The sequence below is a fragment of the Biomphalaria glabrata genome, chromosome 4, assembly GCF_947242115.1.
Source record: "Biomphalaria glabrata chromosome 4, xgBioGlab47.1, whole genome shotgun sequence".
NCBI lineage: Eukaryota > Metazoa > Mollusca > Gastropoda > Planorbidae > Biomphalaria > Biomphalaria glabrata.
The window spans coordinates 45087884-45107400 of NC_074714.1; the positions used below are offsets into that span (position 1 = coordinate 45087884).

Below are 19517 nucleotides of genomic sequence, written 5' to 3' on the forward strand. Positions count from 1 at the left end.
AGGAATTACAACAATAGTTATCAATTTCTTGAGCTAATTTTACGAATAACTTTTAAAATTTTGTTATTGTCTTTTTACATCACAACATTTCACAACAAATGTACAATAAACCTTAATGTGAAGCATTTAACTGTTTACATTCGTGCATAATGTTCTGTAACTGTAGAACTAGCTTACTAGTTGTTTCTTGCAACTGCTGTCAAATTACAATCAGTGAGCATCGACCTGTTCTAACACTTCATAATTTTGAAACAAACGAAATAAAGCGTGTTAACAGATAAATTAGGTTCCGAATAATGTGAAAGCTTCGCAGCAAAGTTTTCTTAAGTATGGGAATGCAGCTTCTGGCAGTCATGAAACTTCTGTGGAAGAACTCACTGGAATTACTCTTTCAGGTCATATTTTGCTTAGAGGTTTGTCATCTGGAGCTAAATCATTAAATGGTGAGCTGATGGTATTGAAAACTAGCTCCAAGTTCTTGACGTCTCAAAATTTGCTTTCAAATTCCACAATCCACAAATAGGTCTTCTAATTTCATCCATTTCACTAGAAATAGTTTCACCTTTCAGCTAAAGAAAATGATAAGACCTGATTTCACTCGCTAGCTCGAGAAGTAGAATAATTTTGTTTGAAAAGATTTAAGATGCACATACATTTCATTTGCAAACAAAACATTGCAATGTCTCCAATGATAAATATGAAGTCTGTCTTCAACTCTTCATTAGAAATATTAGTAACACAATCAATGTCCTTCAACGAACCTAACTATTTCTTCCTTGAGATTCTATATTCTTCTAGGCCAGCGGATACTACTGTGTTACCGAACATCGGAATGTTATTTTTTGTTTCCAAATCTTCAAGTACTTCTCGGAACTGCCATGACCGGCAGATAATTGGAGGCTCTTGGCAAAGTGAATTTGGTGGCCTCAAATAATAAAAAAAAGCGACAACAGTAAAACTATGCAATTTATTAAAAACCTATTGTACTTCAACAATAACTTTGAGGACAAGTTTCGATATTTCTTCTCTAAAATAATTGAACAAGATTCGAGTTAGTGCAAGGCCCTCACCAATTGGGGACCCTAAGCAGTTTGTCTATGCCTAATGCTGGTCCTGTGCCAATAATAAGATCATTGAGAAATCAATTCCAACAATATATTTGATATTCAATGCTTTATTTTATTAAAAAGCCTGTTTTTCTTAGTCAAAGCACGAGCTCCATTAGTTGTTACACTTGTCATCTTGTACACGCAGAACCATCACTTTCAACACAGTTTTTGATAGAATTGAAGAAATACTGGCTTGTGTTTGTCTTTGACTGAATGTTTCGAAATATTGCCATTTTAAATAATCTTCGTTTATTTTAAACTTTTAAGAATGACGTTTAAAGATAATGTTTATTTAGCCTCTTCATGATAAGTGATAAGAATCAAAAGTTTCAATAATTTCTAGATCTATAGATATTTAAAATTATTTATTTAAATATATTTGCATTTTTATATGTGTAATGTGTGGGAACATCTGATTTCTTTAGGCGTTGGCGGGCCGCATAAAACACTTCGGCTGGCCGCATGTGGCCCGCGGGCCGTAATTTGCCCACCCCTGATCTAGACTAACAATAATAAATCTGTGCGATTCGAAATGTTTCTACCAATTGTTTTTGTTTAGCGGGTCTTCATGCTTTTGGCTTCTCAATATGCTATGTCCTATCACTTTTCTGGAACAGTTGAGAAGGGTGGTGGAAGAAAGAAGGGAGTATCTCTGTAAATGTTACCGTAATTGCTTTTTTTCAATTCATTTATAAAATTAAAAAAAAAAAAAACGAAAGACCTAAATTCGAACTCGAAGGCTCGAATCAGATCTCTTCAAGCCAACACACTAACCACTGTGCCAGCGAATCGCTTAGGAAAATAGAAACCTACCAATATTTTGAAAAGCAGAATTCAATATTAGTCAGTTACTGAAAATAAAACTATTTGTTAGGGGGTGAGTTGGGGGTGTGATACTCGAATTTACTGGCCGATTAAAGTTATAAGTAAGAAAAAAATGGAAGTAGGGGGTCCATGGTCGGAAGTGAGAAGTGCTAGTGCTTGTCTGGAATAGTCACACACAAACAGTTCCCAGAAAGCTGGTAAAGGAATAATGATATAAATGAGATATATATTTATTTATTTTTTATGTACTGTAGTCTAAAGAAAATTGCGAATCGGAAATACAAGTGAATCTTCAATTTCGAGCATGCGTAGTGAGGTACAATAAATATAAGCAACAACATGGCGGCTATTTCAGACAGAGAATTAGTTGCTGAGCTTTCACGTTATGGTGAAAATATACAATTACCCATAAAATCCACTAAACGGCCATTGCTTATTAAAAAACTTAACCACCTGAGGGCTCGATCTAAAGCTAATGACACTTCAAGTGAAAAGCATAAGTCGAGACATAACTATCGACAGACCAGCTCTTCTCAAGAAAATAGCCCAGAATCTGCAAATAATGCTAGTTCTAGATCTAGATCATTAACTTTAAATAATCAGTCTTCTCTTAGATCTAATTCTAGTGTTGCACCACGCTCTTACGGATTAAACAATCTTAGTTCTGATGATAATGATAGTGATGTAGACATAGTACAAAGTTCTTCTTTTCCGCAAACACTCACTGATTCTCAAGCCAGTGGTACAAACCATGCAAATTTGAGCTTGAGTAGTACTAGTAGAGATAAAAGTCGCCAATCAAATGTGTCTGATAATGTTCTGAGAACACTCAGGAGAAGAACAGGGGAACTTCCCCCGAGACGCACACGGAAAAGTGAAGTACTTGAGCTTAGCAGTGAGCAGAATAGAATATATGAAAATGATTCAGTTGGTACACCTGAAAAGTCACCTGTTCCTTCACCAGCTAGATCACGACTTTATCCAAATTTGAGTAACTTTCATGCAACTGCTCGTGATGATACCTTTGAATCATCAGATTCTGACCTTGATGGAAGCACTTACTTCGTCACCAATAAATCTGTAAACACGTCATTTCAAAGTTATAAAGCTGAAGATGATGAGGATAGAGATGTTCCAGGGACTAGCTTTAATAGCCAAGAAAATACTTCCAACGCTAAGGCGAAATCTTTCAATGATTCTCCGTCAGTTCATCACAGAAATGTTTCAACACTTCCAAACAGAAGATATTCCAATGGCTCTTACCTTAGAGTCCAACAGTACAAATCAAGATACCTAGAACTTTTGCCACATATCTTGGTCGCTTGTGTCATCATTTTCTTTGTTGGATTATCACTAACTTATGTTGTGATACATAAAGATTACTTCTTTTCCTGGTTTTCCTCCCCAGACTATATGGGTAAATTTGTATTTCTCATATTAACACTTAAATTTATTTATAATGATTAATGATAAATGCTTCTGTTTTTAGCATAATGTAGAATGTAACCTCTGATGTATAACTATATTTTTTATTGCATTTTGTTTTCAAAACTTAATTTTGTATATTAACCATATAATTATTTATCAGTATACTGAAGCTCTCAGTTGTTTCAGCATCGTGGCATCATCTCTCCTTTGCGTCCCTCATGGAAAATAAGGCCTCGGTAAAAACATGCCACACTCCATGGTCTCTTGCTAGTTTTTTAATTGCTTCCTAGCTCTTTCCTGTCCTCTCGACTTCATCTAGTATAATGCGTCGCTATGTTATTTTTGGTTTTCCTCTACGTCTTGTATCCTGGGGATTCCACTCTAAGGCCTGTCTTGCTCTGTTTAATGGCATCTTATGTAAGGGTGTGACCAATCCATCTCTCTAGATCTGCACCTATATTTCTCTGTCTACCCATCTCCAACTGTTTGGTGTTTTATTTTTTGTCGTACCAGTGTATTTTCAGGATATTTCTCAGACATGTTGACTACTAAGTTGTTCTCCATGTTTTGGAGCCAAACAGTTGTTTAATATATTTTTAATACCCTATATCACATTTTTACTTAAATAAAGTCATAAACATGCATCAGTTTTAAACGATCAACTGGGGCCTAACTTTCTATATCTTTATAAACCTCAGTTTACATCAGGACTGTTTGATTCCTTTGATGCGGACACTTCTAACCCATACAACATCCTAAACACCATCCCGAACCAAACTCACCAACCACTAGCCAGATCCACTCCTGTTAAACCTAAATCTACTAAAATTAATACAACAGCCTCACTAAACAAACCTACTAAAGAAGTAATACCAAAATACCTTAAAACCTTAGTTATAAATTTTCAAAGCATTAGGAACAAAACAGCAGACTTAGAAATTTTATTAGAATGTGAGAAACCAGACATAATTGCAGGAACAGAAACTTGGCTGCATCCTGAAATTTATAATGCAGAAATTTTCAATAGTAATTATGAAATTTTTAGAAAAGATAGGGCTGATAATCATGGAGGAGTTCTTTTAGCAATAAAAAACACTCTTATAGCAGAAGAAATTACCTTACCTAACTCAAAAAATGTAGAATCAACATTTTGTAAAATTAATACCACCTCAACATCCCTAATAATAGGCAGCATTTACAGACCACCAAATTCTAGTTTAGAATACATGCAGGAACTATGTAATCAGATTACTACACTTAAAGAGACAAATAAAAATGCAGTTTTTTGGATTATGGGTGATTTCAACCTACCTGATATAAATTGGAAAACACTAACCATAGATAAACACCAAAACCTTAAGGACATAAATGAGCTTTTCATAGAAACTTTACACAACCTAAGTTTAGATCAAATCATTAAAAAGCCAACTAGATTAAACAACACATTAGATCTCTTCTTAACCAACAGACCTGGATTAGTAGTTGATTATGAAATTATCCCGGGTCTATCAGACCATGAGATCATAAAAATACACAGTCAGATAAAAGCAGTAGCCAATACAAAACCCAAAAGAAAAATCTTACTCTGGAATAAATGTAACCTAACACAACTACACCAAGCTGCACTAAACTTTCAACAAACATTCTTATTAGAAAAAGACATTAACCAACCAGTCGATGACCTCTGGAATTTCATTAAAAACCATCTTAAAAGCATAATAGAAAATCATATACCAACTAAATACACATCAAACAAAATAAATAAATGCTGGTTTAATAATAGACTAAAGAAGCTTTGTAAACAGAAGGAAAACCTCTATAGAAAATTTAAAGAAACTAATGCAGAAAGAGTTTACAAAAAGTATATAAAAATTAAACACTTAACCCAAAAAGTAAGCAGACAGCTGCAGAGTGAATACATAAACAATGTAATATCTAAAGATAACAACAAAAACCTATGGTCATACATTAAGTCTAAGAAAATGGAAACAACAGGCGTAGCGCCATTAAAAGATGAACATAACATAATACATAATGATAATGAAACTAAAGCAAACATTCTAAACAAATACTTTGCATCAGCATTCTCAGCCCCAGGAGACAAAGACATATTACTGAATTTGAACCAAGTAGACAACATAGAAGATATAGTAGTACAAGAAAATGGAATTCAAAAACTATTAGCCAACACCAAACCAAATAAAGCTTCTGGACCTGATGGTATTCCAGCTAGATTACTCAAAGAACTAAGTAATGAGCTAGCCCCAGTGTTCAAAATACTCTTTCAGGCTTCACTTAACCAGGGCAGAGTACCAAAGGACTGGAAAGAAGCTAATGTCACCCCCCTATTTAAAAAAGGAGAAAAATCTGACCCAGGGAACTACAGACCAGTATCACTCACCAGCATCACATGTAAAATCCTAGAACACATAATATGTAGCAACATCATAAACCACTTAGACAAACATAATGTCCTCACACCATACCAACATGGCTTTAGGAAATATAGATCATGTGAAACACAACTAATAGGACTAATTGATGATTTTTCAAAAGGTTTAGATAATAGTGAACAAATAGATGCTATCTTACTAGATTTTTCTAAGGCTTTTGACAAAGTTCACCACCATAGTTTGCTTAAAAAATTAAAATATTTCGGCATTAATGGTCCACTGCATCAGTGGATTAAAGACTTTCTGATAGGGAGAGAACAAACTGTAATAATAAATGGCTCTAAATCAACACCGATAACAGTAAACTCAGGTGTACCTCAAGGTACAGTCTTGGGTCCACTACTATTTTTAATTTACATAAATGATTTACCAAATTGCATTAGTTCAGGAACAAAAGTCAGATTATTTGCAGATGATTGCATAATATATAGAACAATAAAAACAACACAAGACACAGATATTTTACAAAGAGAATTAGATGAATTACAGAAATGGGAATCAAATTGGAGCATGTCTTTCCACCCAGAAAAATGTCAGTTGTTAAGAGTAACAAAAAAACTAAAACAAATTAATTCCACTTATCTTATTCATGGCAAACCAGTATCACAGACTAAAAACGCAAAATACCTAGGTGTTATAATAAATGAAAAACTATCATGGAATCCACATATTGATGAAACTACAAAAAAATCAAACAAAGCATTAGGATTTATTAAAAGAAATTTCTATAAATCAAATAAGAACATAAAACTAAAATGTTACTTAACCTTGGTTAGGCCAATAATAGAATATGCATCCTCCGTTTGGGACCCCTCAACTCAAGAAAACATTAAGAAACTGGAACAGACACAAAATAGAGCAGTGAGATTCATAACAAATGAATATTCACATTTGACTAGAGTAACACCTTTAGTAAAATCACTAAATTTAGAAAGCCTTCAGGACAGAAGGCTCAAAAGTAAAGTAGCAATCATACATAAAACACTGAACCATAATCTTCAAATACAAAAACAAAATTTAATAAAATACTCTGAAAGACACAAAGATAAAGGCACATTCCTCGTCCCATATGCTAGGACAAATTTGTACAAATACTCCTTCTTCCCTAGTGCTATTAGAGCATGGAATGGGTTGCCTGAGCTAGCCAGGAAAACCAGTGACTTGGCAGAATTTAAGTCATTGGTTAATATGCATGACTAAATGCATGACGCGTAGGACGTAATCATCTTCTTTTTTGAAGTAACGTCTGTATTATATAAGATAAGATAAGATAAGTATATGGCTTCATGGTCTATGGGTATAAAAACCAAAAAACTTTTAATAAAATTATAATGAGTAAATAGTTATTCCCTTTTAGTTAAAATAAATTATTCTAGGACATTTTAATAGATTTATGTGATAACACGTTTTTTTTTTATATTTCTTGTTCTGCAGCTTCTCAAACAGGCAAACATTTAAGGTGCTCACAGGTAAGCATCTAAAATGCTATATTTTAAAGTAAAATGAAATAGAAAATGATTTTTTTTTATGATAACTAACTACTCAACTCTGCTTGCCTTCATATAAATATATCTGTACATTTATAAGTAATCTGGTCTTTAGTATGACTCGACTTCTTTAGTGGACTTCTAATAATAGAATATCTTCCAGGGGATTTGATGGATACTGTTATAAGTCGTTATGCGGCAATTTTATTTTCATAAAATCTATTTTAAAAAACCTATTCTCAGCAGTAAAATTTTGATTTGATAAATCTTTAAACATATTTTAACATCTAAATTAAAAATAATTTAGTATGTTACAATAGGGATCATTCACACTTTCACATTTAAGAAAAGGAAAGACGAAAGATGTTTTGTTTTATTTCAGACATATATATATATATTTTAAACAGTTATTGTTTAGAATGGAAAATGAATTGAAACAGAACTCGTATTAATGGTCCATATTTTTATATAAAGGAAGCTATATATATTCTATATAAAAGTGAAAAAAAAATGTATTTTTCCCCTTAAAAAATATTTCTTTTAGATATTGTAAAAGTAATTTTTTAAGCTCAGTTTTGAAAGTAGTTTGAATAATACTAGGCTAGATTTTTTTTATTGATGTTGATGACTCATATGGATGAAGTTGTTGAACTTTTGTTTTTTTTGTTTTGTTTCAATAGGATGGGGAAGAAATGGATGATGCAGATATTGCTACATCATTGGAAGTTGTGAAAAAATGGTTCTCTCAGCTCACTCTAAAGAAAGGTATGTTGTTTTTTTTTGCTAACATCCTTTATTAGACTTGCTATTAACTTTCTTTTTTTCAATTCTGATCTTTTTTTCCCCCCTTCCGCACTTCTATTATGCAAAAACTGTTTGTATACTTGAAATTATACTTGTTGTCTCTTGATCAATCCCAACCATTTTGCAACCAACATACTTTTATCAATTCTATTTCAGTTTTTATTAGTCTACTTAAAAAAAAAATTTTGCTACTCAACATGTTTCTGTTAAGAGTGAAAATGCATATATCACTCAGGCTAATTACAAGTTCAATTTTTCATTATCTATCTAGATGTTAAAGTTCTTAAAAAAAAAGAGTTATGTCATTGATCACAATGGGCAAGGTATAGATTCTACTTCTTCTAAAATCTTGACATTCTTTTATAAATATAAATAATAAAAATCTGAATTAAAAAAAAAAAGATATGATGGTTGTCTTAAAAATGTGCAATAAAATTTTGTTGAAAAAAAATTCTGACAAACTTTTAGGTTTGAAAATTTAGTATACACATGTAAAGCCATCATTAACTACATTAAAAGTAGAATTTTTTTTTTACCTTTTGTTACAATTATGATGTTATTTTTTGCTAGCAATAGGTTTAAATATGTCTCTGAACTATTTCAGAACATAGCACAGTTACTTTCATAGCAATATTAGGTTGCTATGTGGTCACTTGGTATGCATGCTGGACTGTTGTCTCGATGATTCAGGATTTATACCCTGCTTTCGGCCATCCCCCATAGTCTTGTAGGAGGTTGGGCTAAGGTGTAGATTATCTTCAACTCTGAAGGAACATTTGAACATAAATTAAAAAAAAAAAACAATTGATAATTGTTTAACTATTCCATACAAAATGACATTTTGCAATCATCTGTGGCAGCATTTCTCCACCCAAACCACAATTTTGCAATTAACAAAGACAATGTTAATTCAGAGACAAAGAAGACCAATATTTGTATTTTATGTTATTGATTGTCTCATTCCATTTTTTGCTTACCAGGTCAAGTGCTATGTCATGGTAAAATAGGTGGAGACACAATAAATATTTCTGAATTGATAGCCATGATCCCTGCTGTAAGTTATTGATAAAGTATCCAGCCATATTTATTAAGTAGTCTAAATTAAATTTTATTATTCTCAAAATACCATAAAAAAGTTCTTAGTTAGCTATTTATATAATTGCAAACTCTTTTGCATTTGTCGTAGAAAATGTGGCCTACTTTTACATTGTCAAATTATTATTTTTTTGTTTTTTCAGCAGAAGGGTGTTGATGTGAAACGGATTTTTTCTTGTTGCATGCAGCTTATACTTGCTAATCCCGAATGGAATATCAGGTATCAGATAACTAAGCTTTTCTTATGAAATCATTAAGTTTTGTCACAATGATGTTTTCTGTTTAAATGGAAACTGCTTCCTTAAATTTAACACTTATGAAATCTATCTCTTCATGGCTTAAAAACTTTTTAAATTTTTAAGTTAATAAAATCATAGATATCTATAGCTAGTGTAATGCAGGGTTTCTGGGGCCTGCTGAAATTTCAGGATGTCCTGGAATGCTCCTGGAATTAAAAAAAAATAATAATAAAAAAGTCCTGGAAATCTCCTGGAATTTTAAAATATCTCCTTTAAGGTTGCTGGCTCCTGATTTTTCCTCATTGTTGACTCCCGAAGCCTATCCCATGATTGGGTAGCTGCAAGCATTTTATAGGTAGTGGAGTGCTTATATCCATTACACTTCCAGTAATGACATTATGCCAACTTTGGCTATTATTAAATTTTTTTTGCAAGAATTTTATGTCCTGGAATTAATCATTTCTCCTGAAAATCTCCAGGACTTTGGTGCAGAAACCTTGGTAATGTCTTTAAATGAATCATTTTTTTTGTCCAGGTGCTATTCAACATAAAAAAAATAATTACCAAAACATCTTTCTTAAGAAACTTGTATAGGTTTTTAACCCATCACCAAATGTAGTACTATGTGTGGCTGAGTGGAATAAACAGGTAGTCACCTCTCAAAGAGGCTTGAGCTATAAGGCTGATATAAAGTTTCCCTTAACATTCAGATACAAGTCCACACACATATATTTGTGGCCCCTCATAGCAAAAACACATTCTTATGCGGCCCTTCATACATAAAGTTTGCCATTCCTAGTCTAGTCTCATCTTCCTAATGTGCAATTGAGTGGTCTTCACAGTACTAATCATCTTGATATTTAAAAGTAAAGTGCCCCTTTCAAACCTTGCAATCTTTTGGGCACATGGTGTTACGGTCATCTGTTTCTTTGGCGAACGGTTAATGAGCAGGGCTAGACGAACAGCCTTTACTTTCCCCAACTAAAGTCAAGTACCCATTAGAGTTGGGTAGACTCAGTGGCGCCCTAAAAATCCTGAAATTCAAAATTCCAGTCTTCACCGAGATTTGAACCTGGGACCACAGGTTCAGAAGCCAAGCGCTTAACCACTTAACCTCAAAAATGTGATTTCTTATTTTTCTTCCCAAATTTTTTGCATATTTAAACATTCAAAAATGTGTTTCTTTTGGCAGGCCTCTGAAAGAAGATAGTGCTGAGGCGGATCTAGTTTCTGATATAATAAAGCTGGAGTCCACTGTAGCTGACATGACAGTTTGGTGTAGGTTAAAGAGGTCTTTTATCACTGTGTTGTATGGCATCTTTCTAATTGTTTGTGGTAAGTATTTCTTTTTAAGGACAAAGTTCATCATTGGAATAGTCAGGGATATAAATTGGGTGGATGAAAACTTAAGTTTAGCTTTTATGAGTTTTTTATTCTGCCTACAAACTTACTCAAGAAGTATGTGTTGCAAAGAACCAGGCGATTGATGGCAACCCTCTGTTTATGTAATGGTTTAGGAATTGATCAGGCTGCATGCATGCAGAAAGGTTTGCTGCTATTATCTTGTATAATGATTGCCAGTGGAAGTGCCAATAGAACCATTTTGATTTGTATTTTTTTTTATGTCCTTTGTTATCTTCTAGAAATTGTTTTTAACAATTGTACAGTAAATAGAACTACTTGACAAAGTTTTTTTTTAAATTTATTATATGATGTATTCTCATTGTATTTCTTCTTTAGTTATTGGAGCCGTCCTTCTGTTTGGTATGTATATCAAATACAGGATTAGACAGCGTCAGTTAGAACAGGGAGAGGTTTATGCCATGGTGGAAAAAATCATTGGTATGTAAACAGCCTACAACTAGATTGTGGGAAATCCGATTTACAACTTAAGTTAGCTTTCTTTATTTTAAGGCTTTCTGCTCTAATTTAAACCATGCTAAATGTTTTCATCTAAAATAAATTCAGTTCTAAGTTGTGTCTTTGTTAATTTAAAAAAAAAAAAACAATCTTAAGGGCTAGCTTAGGCCCTAGGCGAAGTGAATTTGGTGGCCCCAAATGAAATAGAAAAATACAAAATAACAGTGAAAAAATTTAAAAAATGTACTTTATTTAAAACCTAGTGTACTCCAACAATACTTCAGCGTCAACACTGGGCCCTAGTCTCGCTGTTTCTTCTCTAAAAAAAAAATTTTTTTTTTTTCATCAATCTGAGGTCCTAGGCGGCTGCCTAGTTAGCCTATGCCTAAGGCCAGCCCTGCAATCTTAAAATATGAAGCTGAACTATGTTTCTTTCATTGTAATTTAAAATATTTCTTTTTATAAATAACAAAATTTTTTAGTTACTGATTAATAGCTGTCTGTGTAATGGCAAGAAGCATTAGTTTACCTAAATTATAGTTTTGATTGAATTCAATGATTTATTGCTTGAGAGTAAAGTGAGAGCTGTTAATTTTTTTTTTTTTGCCTAGACAGTTTATGTTAAGATTTTGCTTCTTATTTATTTCAATTATATACAAATATTAAATTTTGACATTGTTTGGTAGATATTCTTCAAGAGCATCATGAGCTAGCCAAGAAAGATGACTCTGATGAGCAGCCATACTTAGCTGTGCAACATGTAAGAGATCAGTTGCTTCCTCCTGCCTCAAGGTAAATCTTCATAACTATTCTCACAGCATGACTTGGATGATAGAAGGATGAGCAAGAATTGAATAGCCTAACAATGAACTGCATTAGTATGAGCAGTTAGCTTAGTTATTCCATAAAGTTTGAATGTAAAATAATTAGGCTGTTATTTCAAATACTGTGACAGGATATGCATAAATATGTTTAAAAGGTCTGAAAAATATCCATCATTGTTTTTGGATATATTTTTTCCTTGTTCTAAATTCTGTTAATCCATATCACAAGTCTTTGATAGTTCATAAAACAGTAGATTAAACTGACATTTAAAATGTGTCCACAATGTGAAGAACAATCAATTTCGGTAAGACAATAATAAAAAGTAAAGTTCCTCTTTCATACCTTGCAATCTATAAAGCAGATGATGTTAAGGTCATCTGTTTCTTTGGCCATGGGTTAATGAACAGGGTGTCATGTGGCCAGCACACGACCAACAGCCTTTACTTTTCCCAACTATAGTCAGGTACCCTTAGAGTTAGATTCAAACCCAGCCATGCGCTTAACAACTCAGCCACCATGCCCGAAGACAATTAGTGTATTAACTTTGTACCGTTTTCAAAGGGGCAATGAATGACTTGTTTATTGTTATTTACAGGCAGCAGATGAAACCTATTTGGGAAAAAGCTGTTGAGTTTATAGCTGACAATGAGTCTAGGATTCGACTGGAAACCAAACTGATAAGAGGGGATGAATTTGATGTTTGGCATTGGTTGCCAGTAAGTAGTTGAAAGATCAGTTGTCTCATATCTTTCCTGTGTCTTTTTATTTTAACACATGATTTAAATTCTTTTTTTTTTTTTTTTTTTTTTTTTTTTGAGGGGGGGGGGAGTGTTATTAAATCTAGCAGCGAACATTTTAATAACATCTCCATGTACCACTTCAAAAGGTGTACATGTCTACTTATCAGTTAGCATCACTTTGAGTAAGACTTCTACAAAGACATAATTTCTTTTATTTTTCTCCACTGTTAACATGCTAGTCATTGATTGGTTAGGGTAAAGCTTAGAGTTATAATTGAAATGTATATGGGGTAGTAGTGTTCAATAGAGCTACATTTGGGGGTTTGTTATGTGTACAAGAATGTATTTCTGTTTATCATGTAAATTTAGCTATATTTAACATTTTTAAATAGTTTATTTCCATATTTTTTTGTCAGCCTCTCAGTTTTTTGTTGTTTTTTTTTTTTTTAATTTACTTTTCACTCCCAGGAATAAAGTGCAAAACATTTTTTACTACATCTTCTTTGTTGTTATTTTTTTAGCCAACTGCCACAAATGGAAAAATTTGGCAAGGTCAAGGTAAATATACAAGCGTCTCTTTGTGTCTTGATTCTATTCCATCCTACATGGTTCAGTTGTCTTCTTGTAGTAATCCGTGTTTTAATATGAGGAGTCCACTTGCAAAAGAGACTCTTGTCATTATATTTTATAACTCAGATATTCACATTAAAATCATTTATTTAAATCAAATGGATTAAAGTCTCTTTATTTTGCTTCAGACATTTGTCAAACTTGCAAAGAAGTTCAAATCAGATTACAATCAGATTTTTTTTTTATAACATCAACAAATATCCTACATTAGCAAGTCGATCACTCGTTTGCAAAATGTCATTCTAATGTTAATTATTTAATTAAATTTACATCCAGCTGTTCTGTATACAGTGAATACAAAGTACTCATACATTTGCTTATTATTTGGTTCCTACCATCATTCTGATTTGACTGCACTTTTTGATAGTGGGCTACTCATGGGACTCACAAATGAACAAATTAAAAAAGTAAAATTATAAAATAAAAATCTTTTGTCAAATGACGAAATATAGAAAAATGTATTAATATTTCTATAATTTCTATAACATTAGGTAACTGAAGGATAAGACATTGTAACTATACAGAGTCAGCACTTGCTAAAACTTTTAGTATAGTAGAGTTAATATTCTCATAGTTTGATATTCATTCATTGGGTCTTCTAATATTTCTTTCAGCATTTGGTGAAAATAGTGAGAATAATTCCAATCAGGTCATTTACAGCCCTACTCCATGTTTGAAAATTCGTAACATGTTTGATTCAAATGTGTGAGTATATACTCTTCTAGAACTGTATTGAAACTCTATTGATGTCTCATACTCTAGTTTTATGAAGTGAATATTGTGATGATAAATACAGTTCTATTAAATAACATTCTGACCTCAACCAAAAGCTGAATTTTTGTTTCATCACCTCCTGACAATGGATGCTCTTAAAATAAAAATAACCCCAATATTATAAACAGGAACATTTGCAACTGTCACAAACTAAATTAAAGTGAGGGAAAATACCTTCAATGTTTCTGAGCATTAGGTAATTCAGAAAGTAATCTGAGACTTTCTCTTATACTGATATTTGAACAATTAATTAGCCGAGAGTTTTCACAGACAGTTTGAAGGTAGTGCCATTCTGTGAGCTGTTTCAATGAATTAATTTAATGAATATTATTGAAATTTAGGCCCTATTATTATATATTTATCATTTCACACAGTTTTTGTTTTCCTTTAAGACTTTGAATCATGTAAACTATTTGATGTGCTACACATTGTAACTAGGCCCCTTTAATCTTATTTATTTATAATGTCAACTAGAGTAATTGAAAAATATGTGAATGAATTATGAAGTTCTCTTATATCCAGTAAAGTTTCCCTTTCAGACCTTGTGGTCTAAAGTGCAGATGATGTAAAGGTCATCTGTTTCTGTGGCCTACAATTAACGAGGGTGTCATGTGGCCAGCAATAGGATCAACCGCCTTTACTTTTCCCCAACTAATGTCAGGTACCCATTAAAACTGGGTGGACTCAGAGGCGCCCGAAGATCCTGAAATTAAAAATCCCAGTCTTCACCAGGATTCAGACCCCGGTTCGGAAGCCAGGCAATTTACCGCTCAGCCACCTCACCTTCAGACTTTTAAAAAAGCCAGTAACAGAACTGTATTTTATTGAAAAGTTAATATTTGTAAACATTGTATTGATGTTTTGTTTCTTTGCTGGTAACTCAATGACATTAACAGTTTGGCTATCAAACATTGAAACTCAAGTCTGTATTCAGAAGATTTGACATTTTTAACTTGAGCTGAATTGTGTTTGTTAAACAGCAGCATGGAAACATTCTCTCTGGCACATCCTACCCCACATTTACACTAAAGAGATTATGCTAGAAGTCTGAGCATGCTTAAGTGGTATAGAGGGGCATTTAGATGCTAACAGTAAACATAGTAAAATTGGTAACATTAAAAAAAACTGGAAGTGAAAAATATCCAAAAAATATTCTTATCACTAGACAAGAGGCACTGTTAAGGGAATTATAATGAATTTTTATTCTCTAATGACTCTTGAAACCTGGTAGTACCAGAGAATGACTAATAGCTCATGAATTTAGTCAAATTTAGCATGTGATTCTTTAGCCAAATGTAATGTGGGCTCATTAGCACAGAAATACATCATATCAAAAAATGAAAATGAAATTTTTTTTAGGACAAGATTCAATCACACACAGTAGTTTCTGGAAATATGCTTATGGTTTTGTTATCCGATTGAAAAAAAATAATTTTTTTTTAGTTCAAGGACTCTCTAGATGATACTGTAACATTTTTTTTTTGTATGGGATCAGTAGAAAAGAAAATAACTCAGTGCTCTGTGCATACATCAATTTCATATTGGCTTTGTCTGGGGTCAGCCCATCTCCTTTGGCTGTGTATGTTACTAACTAATATAATGTGTGACATTTATTCTAACAGTATTTGATATGACTGTCATGCTGTTTGGTATTTCTAAGAACTTAGTGGCATTGTAATAGGAAAGAGTGGCAGTGTTAGGTCACATTATAGACACTGAATTGTTCTTTTTTGATTGGTTCTTTTTAAAACTTGCCTATGTCTGCTCAGGGAGAGTGGAGAGCACTGGAAGAACAATGTCATTGACGCCATCTTGGAAAAGTGTGATGGCGTGAAGAACATTGTCCATGTGTATGTGGACGCTGAGAGCAGAGAAGGCTGTGTGTACCTCAAATGTTCAAGTTGTGAGACAGCTGGCCAGGCCAGGCAGGCTTTACATGGCTGGTGGTTTGATGGTGAGTCTATTTGTTTTTTTCTGACACCTTTTTCCACCTATCAAATTTACAAACTTTCAAACAGTTATATTCAAATAAATGAAGCGATGTAGAAGTGACTGCACATAGTTACACAATACAGACTGACTGACCAATAAAACAACTGACTGCCCTGGGGAATGCTCTTTTTCCTTTTATAGAAGTCACAGTGAACATAGGAACCTTTTCTTAGATTTTTTACACTAGTCTGTTATTTGTTTTGTTTGCATGTTTTTTGTTGATCAAGGATTTGACACGACCCATTGGGAACTATCTCTAGTCTAGAATAGTATAGAAAATGTGCCTGTTGACTTGAGTTAACATTATACATGATGAATATATACAACACAACTAATATGTCATTTTTCTATGTTTAGTGAACTTATAACTTATATCAAGATATATGATAAATATCAAATATTATGTTCATATGAAATACTATACATATTCATTAAATACAGACTTAAGATACATATTAATACAATAAAGACTGTCTTAACTTAGCAAGTAGGTGGCCATATGCAAAAGGGAAATTATAATATTAAAAGAAGAAATACTATATAATTGTTAGTTCCCCATGAGTCCCATAGATGGAATACTGGTCTTCAATGGAAAATAAAACGTGTTCATTAATTCATCAGTTAATTAAAGAAATAATCGTTATGAAATTTTAATAAAATGTGTTTCTGCTTGATAAAATAATGAAAAGTTGTCAAACAATAGATTGGAAATTTGACTGCAAGGATAGATTCAAAGTTTGACTACGTCAAAAGCTTGAGTTAATAGTAGGAATCAAATTAATTCTAGCTTGCTTGCAAACTAAAATGCATGAAGCTGTCTATTTTTACATAACTTCATCTCTTGCCAAAGGCAAATCTTTTTTGTTGAACTGAAAGGTGGTTGGCGTAACAAAGGTGCTTCCCGGAAAAGCTTTAAAGACCAGCTTAGGTGTCAATTTGCTTTAACTTACATAGATATTTGCTAATAAAATTTTTTATTTTTTTTTTTGCAGGTCGTTTGGTAACTGTTAAGTTTTTGAGAGTGGAACATTATCATAAGCGGTGGCCGGAATCTCGTAACGCCACTATGCCCCTAAAGCCATCGACCAATCAGATGAAGTCCTTGTCACAGCCCTATTACAAATCATCGTTGGAGATGACCTAAAAGTATTGACCTTTTGCCTTACGCTCCAGTGTCTTGTTTCTTCATCTCCTGTCAAGCTACACGCCATGCTTCAGCCTGGTCTATACGACATCATAACACCACTGTTGAGGCTTTCATTTTGTAACATTATGAGACAGATCTTGTGCAGTAAAATAGCTTTCCTTTTTTTGTTTTTAACTTTATACTCCCCCTAACCTTTTCAAGTACGTGACAAGATTAAAGCTACCCTTATGCAGTGCTTCGAATAACAGTTAAAATAAGGCTGCATCTGTAGTCTCAGCATCACACTTTTTAGTAGTTGTTAATTTTGTGTTTACATTCAGGATGAATGCTTACAAAATGAAAAATGAGATTAATGTAGGAATGATATGTTGACATCCCCTGCTCTGCATTTATGTTATTAAGATACTTGCTGCCCATTAGCTAGTCCCTAGCCGTAAAACAAACAAAATAATTGGTGTGTGTGAATGTCTCTGGACGTGTGTGGCCTGACTGAAATGGCTGGTCAAGAAGCTTGAAGAAAAAGTTTTTTTTTTGTTTTGTTTTTTTAAAGCTTTTCTCTGCTCAATCTGGTTATGTCTATTTGCCTCAATGTTTTTATATCTCAAGTGAAAGGTTTGTGTTTTTATTTCTTAGGTCAGTGTCAGTCAACTATGTTTTGTTGGTTCTCAATCTTATAGAGCTATCCATTCATTTTGTGTCCAATGTATTGTATTCTTGAATAACTACTTGGGTACTGGACGCACTAGTGTGAACTGTTGAACCCTATTGCCCATCATTTTCAAAAAAAAAAAATTTTTTTTTCTAAAGTGAGCAGCTCTTTGTAAGATCTGCGCATGGAGTAGTTCATCTGAATAGTCAGTGAAGGAATACTGTATTTTGTAAGAGTTTATTCTATGGCATCCTGTTCAAGTAGCTGATCATAATAATCTTATTATAAGTTTATCTTATAAGTATCTTTTGTTTTTCCTGTAAAGTTTCCATATAAGAAATATTTTGGGAGGGCGGGGAATTATCTCTATATACAAGACTATATTAGTGTGAAAATATATGTAACTATACATACAAGTCTGTATGTAACTTGAGTAAAAAAAAAATTGATTAATAAATGCTTATTCAATTGTAATTTTTTTTTTATTGTGTTGCATTGCATTTAGTTAGTCTACTAAACCAAAGCCAAAACATTTTTTTTTTCAGTGCATTCAGGCATCAATTTTTTTCATGTTAGATTAAACTCACATTATGGAAGGAAATATAGTTCTCATTTGACCATCAGTCATTGAAACTTTTGATTTTTCCCAGAGCGATGAGTAAGTACTGTCAAATCTTGACAAAACTGTAGAACTGAATGTCATAGCTCTGAATGTGACTGTATTTTCCCAATTTATATGTCATGACATGAAATTACACTTTAAAAGGAATGTGTAAATTGGACATGATGTTTGATTGTACTTCTAATTGATTTGTTTCTTGAATTTCTGTCTGTGATTTGAAACCAATATCTGTAGCAGTTTTCTTTTGTCCTGGGTTTGAGCAGCTGTATTTCAATCTGGTTATGCACCACATTATAAATATATTTTTTTTATGTGTAACATAGCAACTTGAGCTCAACATATAAACTGCAGGTTGAGAAATGATAAAAGTAATGTATGCTAGAGCATGTTGTCCCATTTCTAGGTTTTGGTAGACTGGTCGAGAAAGTTTTGTTTGCCACAAGTAGCATTGTCAGGTACTAACATCACATGCCTTGACTTTATCTTGAAGCTAAGACCTAAGAATGTCTTCCATGAAACCAAAACAGTCAAGCACCTTCACCATTTGTCTACAGACTAAGCATTGTAACTCTTCATTACATTGTACACCCATTTTTTTGTACTCTGCCCACATGGGCCTGTTACACATACAGCTATTAATAGCCACCAAGAGCCTGGCAATTTTTTTTTGTTGCACTTGGTTATGTGTACAGCATGATGATATAATATATATATATATATAATACCTTGTACATGATATAATATTATAATACATTGTACACATTTTGTTTGTTGTTCATTGGAATGTAATATAGCACAGTAGAATGAAGCAGTGAATAAAATTGTCATCCAAGGGCTA

General features: G+C 32.9%; 1 protein-coding gene across 2 annotated transcripts; it reads left to right on the plus strand.

Annotated features, from left to right (window-relative positions):
• The first annotated feature begins 2239 nt into the window (after positions 1 to 2239).
• LOC106072818 (inner nuclear membrane protein Man1-like) lies at positions 2240 to 19517 on the plus strand. Of its 2 annotated transcripts, none has more exons than XM_013233264.2 (13): positions 2240 to 3351; positions 7250 to 7284; positions 7983 to 8067; positions 9087 to 9160; positions 9345 to 9421; positions 10633 to 10775; positions 11181 to 11282; positions 11987 to 12092; positions 12721 to 12841; positions 13387 to 13423; positions 14110 to 14200; positions 16039 to 16223; positions 17254 to 19517. In XM_013233264.2, the coding sequence occupies exons 1-13, from the start codon at positions 2274 to 2276 to the stop codon at positions 17403 to 17405; spliced, it is 2286 nt and encodes a 761-aa protein (XP_013088718.2). In that variant the 5' UTR covers positions 2240 to 2273; the 3' UTR covers positions 17406 to 19517. The 2 variants fall into 2 exon arrangements, with proteins under 2 accessions (XP_013088718.2, XP_013088719.2); XM_013233265.2 differs by having other exon boundaries at positions 9348 to 9421.